This window comes from Hydra viridissima, unplaced genomic scaffold (genome assembly GCF_058129835.1).
Source record: "Hydra viridissima isolate aposymbiotic clone 2 unplaced genomic scaffold, HvirCarnegie_v1 scaffold_3, whole genome shotgun sequence".
Lineage (NCBI taxonomy): Eukaryota > Metazoa > Cnidaria > Hydrozoa > Anthoathecata > Hydridae > Hydra > Hydra viridissima.
In genome coordinates, this window is record NW_028324302.1 from 5,476,374 (window position 1) to 5,490,955 (window position 14,582).

The window sequence follows — 14,582 nt, forward strand, 5'->3', positions numbered from 1 at the left end:
TTTTATTGTTATTAAAACTATTTATCCTGGTTTTTACCAGCACAGTAATTTACTTTTAACGCGACGGAGTTGAAAGGAGCATTTGACTGTTATCTTTCACTCTTAATTAAACTTAGTTCGTTCAGTCTGAAAAAATTGAATTTATAAAGAAACATCGAAGAATAGTTTCGTTTTGCATTATCAGCATTTTTTTAAAAAAATAATTCCAGTAATTCTTAGTAACTTTCAGTAATATTCCAATAAAACCATGACTCATCAAACTCAGTTTTCGTAGTTTTTTGTGAAAAGAAAAGCTTTGTATTAAAAACTTATCAAATAAAAGAATATGTTTTAAAAAATGAAAGAGTTATGTCAGAATTATGAATCATCCAAAAAAAATAGTTTCACGGGAAAAAAATGATGAAAAATGTATTATTCTTTTTCAATTCTTTTTATTTGGCTTCAATTTTTTTAAAAGAGCTCTGAGGGAAATTATAAGGTTCCTACCATGTTTCTATTTACAGCAGGTATTAGATAATCGGTATCGAATCGGTAATCGAATTAATATGGAGATCACGCGATACTGGTATCAAAGGTATCGGTCATATCGGTATCAATGATATATTATATATACTAGATGTCTAACTTGCGGGATTTTATTGGACGAAAAGTGAAGCCGCTTTTTTTGTTTAAAAATTGAATCCGCCATTTGTAATAAGGGCAAAAGCTATATATCCGAAGTGCGAAATAAAAGTTAAAAATGCATGTTTTTACCCGAATTAGAAATGGCTTCCACGGCTTCACTTTTCGGATCGAAGTTAGACATATAGTATATATAATATATCATTGATCGGTATTGATTCATTTACAGTTAATAATCTAGATAATCAGTATCGTGTAAGTCGATACTGAGAGGGATGGTCTCGAATAGTGTGGTATTGCTTATATACTAATGTCGATATCATCAGTATCGATTTGATACAATACGATACCGGTAATAAAAAGAACCGTATGATTTCGAATGGTTGCATATCCACATTTGATATCAATAAGAAAGAAAGAAAAAAAGAAAATGTGAAACTATAAATTTGTTATGAACAAAATACAAGTAAGTTTTTAGGATGTTTTGTAAACTCAATCTATACTTTACCTATATATTTGTTTAAATAATCCCAAATGTTGTGTGAAGCATGATGAATAATCATCATTTTACTTTGATTATTAACACGGAATGAAAACGATATTAGACGAGAACTACGATAAAACGCGAGATTTAACTAGGATATTGATACTAGATGAGAAATTAAATTAAGGAAGCGATACCATAGCAAGACCCCTTAAATTCTTAAAAAACATTTTTTTTTTTTTTAAATGTATATCTGGCACGAAATTTATCGCGGAACACGAAATTTGAAAACCATTTTTAAAAGCTTAATTTATTTCTTAAGATAACCAACGTTTCTTACGTCTGGGTAAATTTGATCTGCTTAGCAATACGCTTAGAAACGAGTTTTTAGTAAGAATTCCAAGCTATTTCGTTATAATATTTTAAATTTAATAAAATTTTTAAACAGTTGGTAAATCATGCAGAGCAAAACAAAGCACTAAAAGTAAAAAATCAAGAAAATTTCATGGAAATAGATTTTACCAGAAATTTGCTAAATATTTCAATTTTTGTCAGTAGCTCCTTTTATTTGTGCTGTCTTTCTTCTAGCACTTTCTTAAATTTATCCTCAAAATTTATTTTTTTCATTAATAAATTCTTAAATTTATCCTCAAAAAAAAAAAAAAATTGAAAAAATTGATTTATTATGTTGTAAAAAATGTCTACAATCTGATTTAAATCTTTTTAGAATGTTTTTCTAAAAAAAAAAGGATTAAACTCAATGTTATGCAATTGGTGCCCTAACTGCAACACAAAAATGGAATTCTAAAATAATAGAATAATTTATTCAATGCGTGAAGCCATCCTTGCAACATTGTTTCATGTAGCCTAGTCAGTTGAAAATAGCTGGCATGCTTATTGCCCTGATGGTATCAATAGCTGGTGTCGTTATAAACAGGACAAAGCTTAAAAAAACCTCTACATACAAATCAGGTACAACTCTCAGTTCACTCAATTAAAAACCAATATATATTGATCTCAAGAAGAACTCTTTAAAAAAATGCTTTCATGGACCCAGAACCAAAATAAAAGTTTTGATGAGATGATATGGCAGCGCATAACCAAAACAAAGTATGTTTCGTGAACATAGTTGGAGTTTCATATTTTAATATCGGAAAAAAAAGCAACTGTTCCTTTATTTGAAAAGATAAATATGATTCCTGGAATATATACTTTCCAAGGGTGAACAAAAAGCATCTAATTTTTGCAGAATATTAAAAGCAGACAGCATCAAAATGCAACGAAAAGTTATTTGTGGATGAAAAAAAAAAAAAAAAAAAAAAAAAAGAAAAGAAAAATGCAGATGACCAAAAAAGTAACCTATATGATCCTGGTTCACGCCCATATAAGTAACTGTTTTTAAATTGAAATTTCTACTGAAAATATTTGGTACAATTGTGAATGTTTTATTTAAGAAATAGTATGGCCGGGGTGGCACAAACATTTTTGAACATTGACCATTTTAATTGGTAACCATGACGACTAATAAAATTATTTTTTATTTTTAAAATGTTATTATCAAGCTCTTTCTCAGAATAAAAAGTTTTTTTTTGTTTTGTTAAAACAGTTATTTTAATTTAAAAATTTTCGAGTAGGTCTTATACCTTAAATTAAAATTGCGATACCATATAAAACATGAAATGATTAGTATGTCAAACGATACTACACGATCATTGAGAATTTCAATTACACTATGAGTGAGTTACATAACTTTCAGTGGTTATATAAACTTACTATTTCAAAGTACTCATTGCTTATAAAAATAAAATATAAACTCTCGTGAAGAACCGAACAGCGATACCAAACGATATAATCAGTACCGAAACGATACCGATATAGACGATACCTTTGATACCAGTATTGCGTGACCTCGATTTTGGTTATCGTATCGATACCAGAGGAGAACCGAGATTCGTTATCGACCATCTTGTTCCTGTAAGCGAAACCACACTATTCGAAACCATCCCTCTCGGTATCGACTGACACGATACCGATTATCTAGTGCCTAGTTAACAGGAGCGTGAATGACTGAGAAATATAAACTAATAATAAATTTTGATTCACTCATGTAAGAATTGCGGAAAGGGCAGAAAGCTAAGCTATTAGCCCCAAACCACAGAAATTCTCTAAATCACTTTAGACACTGATGAGGGTTTGCATTCAGCAGAGAGTGAAGATCTAATATTAAAGCTGCCTTTCACTTTTATGAAGTATAGTTGATTAATAATGGAGTTGTGCAGTAGGATCTCATTTTAATCCCTTTAAGAAAACTTTTTTAAAAAAACAAAAAACTTTTTAAAAAAAATTAAAAGGTTAAATTTTAAAAATTAAAATGTTAAAACATAAGAAAATTTATAAAAAGCCGTTAAACTTTTAAAATGCTAAAAGCCCCAAAACTTCATTTTCGAAGTAAAAGTATTTTTAAAAAATGCAGAAGAATATTTTTTCTTTTTCTCAAGTTTACGGTATTGATAGCGACATTAATAGTGTTAACTAAATTTAAAGGTACCATCAGCAACCATTCGATCGATTTTTGAACTATCGAGTCCAAATGGCTCCATTTTGAAACGATTTATACCAGCAAATCTAAAATAATTCTGGCAGTCAGTCAAGCATATAATTATATTGAAATAATAAAGGGAATTTAAAATATTTGACAAACAGAAGCAGCACATTAAAAATCACACACAGCACATAAGAGTGCTTTTGGAAGCAGCTTCTTTAAAGACATTTCAAAGTTTAATAAATGTTATTTAAGGATCGTTTTCAAATGCAAACTACGTGCTGCTAATTTTAGCAGAGATTTTTAGATGGAGTATTTTATAATGAGTAAGTTTATCAACAACTGAGACAAGCGTAAAACCATCAAGCATCGTCAAGCATTCAACATGCTATGTGATTAAGACCTAAAAAATTCTTTAATGATGCTTCGATTATCGTGTGTTAAATACTTTGGCACTACATTACTTCCCAAACGATAAAAGAACTTATCTTAAATTTATTTTGCCAGATTAAAAGTTAATTTACTTGAAAACTAAAACCAAACTTTCGATTACATATAACGCCATCTAAGTATTATTTAATTCGTACCATTTTTCTGGTTTAACCGGATTAAAGCTTTTTAATATTATAAACAATAGTATTATGGCTGTAAAATTTAGTTAAAAGGAGATAGTTAAACTTTATTGGTTTATTCATATACATTTATACATACATACATACATACATACATACATACATACATACATACATACATACATACATACATACATACATACATACATACATACATACATACATACATAAATACATACATACATACCATACCATACCATACCATACCATACCATACCATACCATACCATACCATACCATACCATACCATACCATACCATACATCGCTTTACGTAATATGATTGTTTTAGTTTCATTTGTTTAATGGTGTGCTTTAGTGTAATAATCAGCATTATAATTTACTAAAAAATTTTGCAATTTTGTTACCTAAGTAACTATTAAAAAACTTTTAGTCAATAATTGTGTAACTTGTACTGATATATATATTCAGTGAGCTGATCAATTAATCAATGTTGTTCATAATGATTAGTTATATTTTTGCTTCAAGGTTTAAAATGGAAACCAGAGGAGAAGTAAATGTTTACATAATCAGTTCATATCAGCATAAGATTCTGGGTGTGAAGCTACCATCAATTTGTCAAGCATTTGGTCACTTTCTGAATCTCCATAAAGTAGAGAATGACAGTTCGAGATGCTAGTCAACAGGGAATCCAATCAGTGTTTGCTTTGATTACAGCCAAAAAATGCATCAAGAAGCTGGAAGCAATATTTACTGAATGGAAAAGCCTTTTGAAGCATAAAAGGAGAATAACTCCAGGACTTAAAATGGAGAATGAATTCCTGAAACAGCTTCATAATTTGTTTGACATTTCCCATTGGGATGCACTTACAATGACTAAAATGCCAGAGGACAGTGTATTTTTCTTTTTAAGAGGCAAAATTGTCAACTAGATTCCATTGGAGTACTGGACAAATAGGAAGCAGAAAAACATCACAAACGATCTCATAAAAAAGTGGAAGCTTGTTTGAGCCAGGTTTTTCTAGAAGCTGATTCTTTATCTGTTTCAAGTAATGCATGTGAAACAGATGGTATAGATGAAGAAAAGAAAACTCCCAGCAGAAACAATGAAAAAAATTAATGTACATCTGCTTTTGAAGACTTCATCAAAAAAACGCAACTTTGTTATGAGTGAAGTGGCGTCCTTGGCCTTAGACACAATGTGAGAATGTTGAACATCAATCAGAAACCAATACAGCATGCTAGAGCAAGCTATCAACCCACCAGATCACACAATATATTATTAGAGCTTTCAACAAATGTGTCTATAACTATCGATTGGAATGGTAAACAGATGAAGGTTTTGACATCTGATTAACATATAGACTGTCTCCCAGTCCTTATATCAGGTTTTGGATTCAGTTGATGAGTGTTTCAAAACCTTCATCAGAGGTGAAGCACAAGCATCTGCATTAGTTCAGTATTTGAAAGAATGGGATGTAGAAGATCAATTAGGAGGATTGTGTTTCAATAAAACAGCTTCTAATACAAGTCATCCTTCTGATGATTTATTGATTGAGCTAAAACTGAACAAACATTTTTATTTGGCATGTTGCCAACATAGAATGGAGCTAGTTATTGAGAGTGCATTTGAAAAGAGTTAAATTGGCACTGGCAATTGAAAAGGTTCAAAGACCACCATCAGTTTATGAATTGTGACAGCTTCCTAGTAGCTTCGCCAGATGAATTGATGGAACTTTAGTGAGAACATTTTATTCTGACATCCTAAAGTTTGCTTCAGTTTACTTGTGGAACTAGATTTCAAGCCCCCAGGCATGATGGATGTCCTAAATTATTTATGCAATCAAGATGCGGTTGTCATGTAGTCAATTCAAGATGACTGCTTCAAAAGAAAAAGAAATTTGTGATCTTGCAACCTTTTCTGTTACCATTTATCTGAGAGTTTGGATGACTGTATCACTTGCTGTTGAGGCCTCATTGAATGACTTCAGACTCATGGGACAACTACTGAGATACACATATTTCAACAAAAAGCTGACAAAAGACAAGGATCAACTTGAATTTAGGTTATTCATGACCATTGACTCCAATTTGCTGACTATACTAAATGAAACCTAGCACATACCAGCTCCAGTGATAAATAAGTGAAACTAGTTCATTTGAAAGTTTTCATGAAACAATGATGCAATACTTGGACATGACATGAGTAGTGACAAGACATTTTGACTTCTGAGGTTTAAAATTTTACTCATATAGAAATTTTAGAATAGATATGATTAAGCTGATCATGCGAACAATGCAAATGAGTAATCAACTTAAGCATTAAAACTACAAAGATATGTGTCTGAATAAATAGTTAAATGTCATTTACTGGTTGCAAAATTCTAAAATAAAAAATGAAGCTCAAGACCTTTAATTAAAATTAATTAAAATGGCTTTTTGAATTTTTCTACAAATTTTTTTTGAAACCAGGAGTAGAATGGATGGGTGCCAGAGCTAAATTTATTACTTTTATATTTAAAATTAATATTCAAATTTATTTAATTCTGAAATAATTTAATATTCAAATTCCTTTAATTGTGAATATATCATTAAATGACTTTGCTTTTTTGAAATTCCCTTTAAAAACAATGCACATCATTTAAACATTTTCCTCCTCATTTTGTTTTATTTGATTTTATTTGGTTTAGCAAGTAAGTGGCTCATCTATATAACTATTTTGTTTAAATTTGTTTGATTCTGGAAATATCATTAAATCTATACATATTATCAAATAATAAACCACTCACTTGTTATTTGTAAGTCGAACAAGAAACTTGAAATAAGTTAGTCGGAGATACAAAGGCTGAATAAGTGCCTAAAAAAAAACCACAAGTAAATTTATTTTTTGTGTGTGTAAAACACGTTTATTAGATCTAGTAAACTGTTATCTTTCATTACTTAGTTATGACGTTTGAAGTACACTATCATATGCATCTATATGTGTGAATGCCAATATGCTGTATGCTGAATTTTAACAAAAACTGTGAATAGACACTGCAAACACAACTTAGATTCACATAAAAGCTGACTGAGATAAGATTAACTGAAAAACCAATTTAAAAATTATATAATATACATACTGCATGAAACATTAACCCTGTAGCTAATGCATACAATATAGAATCAAAATGTTCTATATAGGGAAAGATTCCTTTGTTGATTCCATTCATATAGAAAGACTAAAAATAATTCAATTCATGATTTACTTTATATTTTACTTACTTAAAACTTTTACAAAAAAAATTAGAAAAAATCTTTGTTTAGATTCTATAGTTAACTATAGAATGTAAACAAAGATTGTTCCTCAAAGTAGAGGTTAAAAAAAACTTGTTTTTGATGAAAACTATTAACATTTATATAAACATTTAAAATCATTCTACTTTTAAAAAACACACTATACTTGTTGTAATAAGCCACAAACCTCAATGGTCTTGCTTGTCAAATATAAAGCTATGTAAGAACTTCTTTGAAACAGCATAGCAAACCCAGCTATACCACCTAAAAAAAAATTACTAAGGAATACAAAACAAAACAAAAAAAGAACTAAACAGTTAATAGAAATTAAGACCAGTTAATAGAAATTAAGACCAGTTAATAGAAATAAAAAGTGTTAATAGAAATAAAACTAGTTATTAGAAATAAAATTAGTTATTAGAAATAACAAAATATCCAAATCTACTATAAATTACAAAACAGACAAAGTTAATATAAGTTAATATAAAGTTAAAAAAACAAACTTTTGTTTCACTATACCAGCAATTGCTGATTTAGCAGGTGTGCTGATTGATTGTAATTGAGACAAAGCTTTCTCTGTAAACTTTATGAGAGAAAAAGAGCATAAACAAAATTTACTTTAAAAAAAAAACAATATTTCTGTAAACCATTTTTATGAGCAAAAATATTCTAATTTACAATTATCTTTTATTAGAAATAAAACAAGTAACAGAAAAAGGTTTTAATCACGAAATTTTTTTTAACCATGAGATTTTTGGAACAAACTTAATTCAGTTCATTCAAAATTTATTAAACCAATCATATTTGAAATGCTTAAAAATTAGAGATATTTAGGTTTTTCAACTTATGAAATCAATTGATCAATTGAAAATAAAACAGATTGTAACATAAGTAGCTAAAAATAACAAAAAATCTTTTTTTAAAAAAAAAACGACTTTTATTAGTCTTTTTATCTTTTTCTTAAATCTGAACGCACTTTTTTGTAAATATTACAATAGTAGCTATTATATGAAATGAAGTTATTTAAGAGTTAATTACAGCAAATGAAATTCAAAACAAAATCTACTACAAACCTTGTATAAGGCAACTAAACTGCCAAGGAAGGCTCCTGCTTGAAAATTTACTTTAGATAACATTATTTTGATTAACCGACCTAAAAATTGAAGTATTATTGGATTTTATACAGTCAAAACTATAGTTTTAGCACCGCTTTAGGCAAAAATTTTGTTTATGTAAATCTGTCTAATCTGAAAAACATTTTCTTTTGTTACTTTTAAGTATATTTATTTTATGAGATAATTGTTGTCCAAAAAACAGATCCCATCCAAAAAATATTTTGCCTAATTAAATTACCCCTTTTTATTAATCTTATTTAACATCATAATTGATTGGTTATCTACATCATAACTGGATGTAGAAATTAACAAAGTATCCAGTCCCAAAGCAATGAAACTGAGAAAATGTTGTTTGAAAACATGATGTTACAAAAGCATATTGAGGTGTGATGTGTATATCAATATTTTTTTTCATTACATTAATTATTTTAAATAAGTCTTTTCATCTATCAATGTATATTATGCCAAATTTTGATGTTTGGATGCTTTCTACAAAATGTTAAAATGTCAAAGAGATAAACTAATTTGTTCTATGTGGGTTGGATTTCTTCTTTGAAATGATTAGCAAGCTGTAACTTAGATGCACTTTTTTAACATTTGGTCATAAAATAAGAAAACTATGAAAGTTATTGGATGTTTAAACATTTTTAAATTGTTAATTAATTTTAGAGTTAGAAACTACAGGAAACTTTCAAACCAAAATAAATATTAAAAAATGGTACCACACGGACATTTTTTTTGTGTCACTTTAAGTCAGATAACAACAGCCTGGATGTAAAACTGAAATGCTAAAAATCTATTGCTTGGATGATTTTAGCTAAGTGTTGGCTGAATGCTTTCTGCATAACTTTGATTAACTGATTGGTTTTTTTTTTTTATTAATCTTGTTTCACATCATATTTGATTTATTGTCTTTTTTAATCTTGGTTTACATAATTAATTGGTTGCCTTTTGGTTGTCTTTTGGTTGTTTTTAAGTTAATTATTTAAACCTTTGTAAAAATTTGAAGTTTGTGTATTTTTATTACAAATTATAATACACTATGTTACATATATTAATACATATGTTACATATATTAATACCTAATTTAAGAATTTACTCATAAGCTACTTTTGAAAATTGTAAAACTTTGGCTCTAATTTCAAAAAGTTTTTAAAACATAAAAAAAAGTACCAAGAATACTTACTAGGGTTCTTAAATAGTTGAGTTATAGCCATTAGTAGATTAAATGAAGCTTGCAAACCATATCCTGCAAGGAAAGCTTTACCTGCCAATTCACAGCTGAAAAAAGTGTGTAATCAGAAATCAAAAATATATTGACTTTAAGAGACTTCTGATCACATGGAGTCACTAAAAAATTGTTCTTTTACAAAAAAAAGTTTTTATAACATTAGAAATGCTAACCTTTTTTTTAACATTAGAAATGCTAACCTTTTTTTTAACATTAGAAATGCTAACCTTTTTTTAATATAAGCAACATTTGCTTTAGGAGAGCTGCTTATAATTGAACAATCTGTTTTCCTCTCACCAAGAAGTTTTCTAAAGTAAAATTGGTTTTAAGTATCATCATTAGTTATTATACCATTTTTATAGAAATGAAAAAATAAAAAATAAAGATTCAATCAAAACATAAAATGGCATTCTTAGGAGATTAATAAAGTAAGAGTTTATTGTTATCCTTATATGAACCCAGTCTTTACTAAAATGGAAAAGTTTAGAAATTATTACAAAATTTTTTAATTGAAAAATTAATAAAGTCAAAAATATCCTACTGCAAAATATCTTTGACAAAGCCATCTGGTAAGTTATTTGATCTAAAAAATGGTAAAGCTAATCAGAGATTCAACTAATATGGAACCAAAATTAAAAAAAAAAAAAAAAACCTATACAAATTAAAAATTATATAGAAGACTAACCTGTACAAATACATAGTAACAGAAAGAGATCCAGCAAATAAAAATACCTAAACAAAGGTATAAAAATTGATTACTCCATAAATATCAGCAAAAAAATAGAAATAATCGGAGCATCAAAAAATAAATAATTTCAAAGTCAGTTGAGTGTAAGTAAAAATATATATCACAGAACTATGATTAAACTCGTGTTTTAATGGTGTTCTTTATCAAAGTAATAAAAATTGAATAACTCTTTTGGACAAAATTAAAATGTGTTAAAATTTTGCATTACTATATATTATTAGTTACTCGATCATCTGTGTATATTGATACCTTTGAAGGATTTTTTTGGAAAGTAAAAATAAATTTGTGTTTTTTATTTAGAAAAGTTCTTCTGTGTATATTGTTTGCAAAAACAGTAATGAATCTTTTATATCACTGAACAAAAATTGCAATAACACTGTTGCTCAAGCCATTAAAAAGGTTCAGTTAAATGTATTTTGTGTGAAATTTTAAAAACATTTTAGATATACGATGCCTTCCAAAAATAGCAAAAATGATAAATTAAATTTTCTGAACTGATGTTCAAACAAAATAGTTAAAAAAAAAAAAAAAGATAATAAAAGAATTAAGCAAATGGGGCACAATACTATTCTACATAAAATACATAATATTATTATATTACTATAATATCATCATAATATTATCATAATATTATAATTATATAATAATATTATTAATTAATATTATCATAATACCATTATTATTATATCATAATATTATTATATTATTATATTATTATAATATTATCTAATAATAGACTAAAATTATAATTCTTTGAACTAACCTCTCCAAGTGGAAGATCTCTTACATATCCAGAACTTTTAAGCATATTATAGCATGTTTCCACTGCCTGAAGCAAAATATAACTCTTATTAAAGAAAATGTTTTCACTTAAAACTTAAATAAATTTATTTTTTTATTTTTTTATTACATAACCAAGAGTACTTTGAAGTAAATTTTTTGTTGTTGCATTAATAAAAGTTAAAACACACAGCCACTCTCTTAAGACATAGAAGAATTTTATAATTTAGCTCTTTAAAAAAGATGTTAGCAAATAATATAAAACTTTTAAAAAAATTTTGTCAAAAAAGTTTGAAAACTTATGCAGAAAGATACCCATTATACCATCTGTGAGTGTAATTTTCTTATACCAAAAGATGCTGGCACTATATACCTGATTGAGCATATATATAGCTAGTGCACCTCTTCGAGATTTCCTTTCAATAAGTATTGCACCATATGAACTAATAATTCCTGGCAGAAACCCAATTGAGAGTATGTTAAAGGAACCCAGTAATTTCCTAATTTAAAAAAGACAATCAGTAGACATTTAAAATAATAAATCAGTTGGTTGAAGATGAATGATAAGGTAAAAAAAAAAATGTTAATAACAGAACTATCATAGCATTGAAATTGTCATGCTATTAAAAAGATTCAGTAAGAATAAAAAGTAAGAGCTCAACTATCATCATCTGATAATTTAATGGGACTATTATAAAGATTAAAAAGTATGCCAAAGCAGAATGGGAAACATTTTAACAGAGTGTTAGAACACAATAATTAATTGTAAGCTACATTTAACATTGAAACTTTCCATAAGTTAAAGTCCAATTCCTCCAAATTTATACTGATTTAGTTTACTTCATCAAAAGAAACAAATCTTTTTTCAAAAAATTATATTTTTTATTCTTTCTGTACTATCATGTTTTTGAGGTAATGGCAACACAAAAGCTACATTATTTGGTGCTACCAAAGAGTATTCTTCCTAGAGTTTGAAACTCAAATAACAGAATAAGTCAAAACTAATTAGATTGAGTAAAATACTATGGTTATGAATAACTTAAAAATTAAAAAAAAAAAAAAAAAAAAAACTCTATTAACTTGTGACACCTTTTGCATTCCAACCTTTACAAAGGAAGGAGATAACATATTTAAAGTAAATAAAACTCACATGGATGTTTACAACAGCATATTGCAGAGAAAAAGCTCAAAAAACAGCTGACAAAAGCAATTAACTTTACTTTACTTTCCTAAAGGAACATAATCATTCTTCATAGACTGAGGTGCAACAAACCATATTAAGCATTAGCGTTTTGTTTTTCTGTTAATAACAAATAAAATAAATTTTTTTTGAAGATTTATCTTTGTAAGTTGAACATCTACATCATCAACACAAAGCAGGCTATAATTACAATTATCCCTTTCTGGTAAACTTTAGACTATTGCCATTTGTAAACAGGAAATTCAAGTGAACAATAACTAATGCTAGCTGTGCTGGAAAATGTGTGAGAGATTTTCATTTCAAAATTAGAATAGTCTTAAGAAGATAACAACCTTACTTATAATCATAATGAAAATTTATGGTTGATAGTTTTTTTTATTAGCAATTTTAAGAACAAAATATGGAAAGTTTCAGAGTTAAATACTAAGACAGTTGTTAGATTATTTTGAACCGATAAATACTGTGATGTTTTGAAACATAATAATAAGATTCATAGGTGCATCAGTAATGGATTTAGAAAAATCCATAACTGAATCTAAATGATGATTAAATCTGTTTAAGCACATGATAGACAAAACCAAGTACAAATTAGTCTTATTGTTTTCTTACAGAAACTACAATATCCAATAGAAATCAAAATGTTTAATTAGAAAAAAAAAAAAACAACCTCTAAATCCTAAAGAACCTGTGATAGTGTATTTATTAAGTGTTTTTCTGTTTTGATAAAATTGTAGTTTACAATGTTTTTGATAATCAAGACAATTACACAATCAATTAATACAAGGATTTATAAACTATGTATGATCTCATACAATAACTAAAATAATCATAACCAAATTAAATAATTCAGCACCAACACAAATGTAATTGCTCAACATTTATATTATTACTTGATAAGTAAAAAATTTTTTTGAAAATTTTTCATGTAGTTTTTTTGTTTAAGATTAGTTTGCTTGGAATTTATGTTTCTTGTCACAATTGCTTTAAGCATTTCAAAAAAACAGAAACTAGTAAAGTAAAACTCTGAGTAGTTCAATAAAGCACTTTTTTGGTCAATATCCTAAAGAAATATTTAACAGAAATAAAATCAAAAATAGTCAAAATGCCGTACCTAAACACACAGAAGCAGAATATCATAAAGCCTCCACTTGAACCTAAGAACACTGATGATTGCAAAATATCTCTGAAAATTTTCTTTTTGAAATATTCTTTTCCTTTACCACTCAACACTGCTGAAACCTGACAAGTAAATTAAAAAAACAAAAGTTAATAGACTAGTTAATGAGATAAAGCAAAAAACTACTAAATGATAAATTTAAAAATAATTGCATAAATAAGCTATAAAAATCAAAACAAGAAACAAGCTGCAATATGCTTTTGACTGTCAAGCAAAATGATTTATTTATTGCCTAAATAAATAGAAAATCTCTAATTCAATAAGGAAACATAGAAATACCAAAAATAATGGTTTATTGGACTAGTGTTTTAATTGTCCCAAAGCTGAGATTGCTATAACCCCGATCATTGTGTTTATATTTCAGTTGCTTCAAGCATTGTACACACATGATTTTTTCATTGGGTATAAGGAAAATCTAAGCAACTTTAACTGTAGATGTGTTTTAACCTTGAGATACTTTATTCAACTTACAACGTATAATGGTGCATACACCTTGAGAGCATACTTAAAACAGTCATAGAATAGTTGGATTGTACTTAGAGAGCAACTTTTTTCCCATGTATGGCCAATTTCATGGCATGAACAAGATATTGATTTAGACAAAATGCCAGCCATTTTTTTTATATACTATTTAAAGCTTTTTCTTATTTTTGATATGTATATTGTTAATATCATTAAGAAAGGTATTTTAAATCCATTATAGGATAGAAATTCTGATCAGAAGTTTCGGTTTTTAATGGCAAATGGAGAAATGACAGCTGTTCCAAACTGGTACGAAATTAACACGATTTAAAAGGGGGATTCGCATGCTTCGTA

General features: G+C 27.6%; 1 protein-coding gene across 3 annotated transcripts; it reads right to left on the bottom strand.

The window, feature by feature from the left end:
• Nucleotides 1-2,687: 2,687 nt before the first annotated feature.
• On the bottom strand, nucleotides 2,688-14,582 carry LOC149890729 (transmembrane protein 135-like). Of its 3 annotated transcripts, none has more exons than XM_090081162.1 (14): nucleotides 14,238-14,582; nucleotides 13,701-13,828; nucleotides 11,762-11,888; nucleotides 11,372-11,437; nucleotides 10,546-10,592; nucleotides 10,402-10,443; nucleotides 10,088-10,168; nucleotides 9,816-9,910; nucleotides 8,588-8,667; nucleotides 8,034-8,097; nucleotides 7,702-7,778; nucleotides 7,361-7,459; nucleotides 7,028-7,095; nucleotides 2,688-3,730 (listed from the first exon to the last, which is right to left on the bottom strand). In XM_090081162.1, the coding sequence occupies exons 1-14, from the start codon at nucleotides 14,379-14,381 to the stop codon at nucleotides 3,634-3,636; spliced, it is 1,215 nt and encodes a 404-aa protein (XP_089937288.1). In that variant the 5' UTR covers nucleotides 14,382-14,582; the 3' UTR covers nucleotides 2,688-3,633. The 3 variants fall into 3 exon arrangements, with proteins under 3 accessions (XP_089937288.1, XP_089937289.1, XP_089937290.1); XM_090081163.1 differs by having other exon boundaries at nucleotides 14,046-14,579; XM_090081164.1 differs by lacking the exons at nucleotides 13,701-13,828; nucleotides 14,238-14,582 and having other exon boundaries at nucleotides 11,704-11,889.

Excerpts from the sequence above, each read along its gene's own strand:
- LOC149890729 (XM_090081162.1), bottom strand. The coding sequence starts at position 14,381 with ATGGCTGGCATTTTGTCTAAATCAATATCTTGTTCATGCCATGAAATT. Across the intron at positions 10,169-10,401 it reads TTTGTCAAAGATATTTTGCA|AAAACTTCTTGGTGAGAGGA; the intron begins GTAGGATATTTT and ends ATTTTACTTTAG. Across the intron at positions 3,731-7,027 it reads GTTCGACTTACAAATAACAA|ATTTGCTGGTATAAATCGTT; the intron begins GTGAGTGGTTTA and ends GAATTATTTTAG.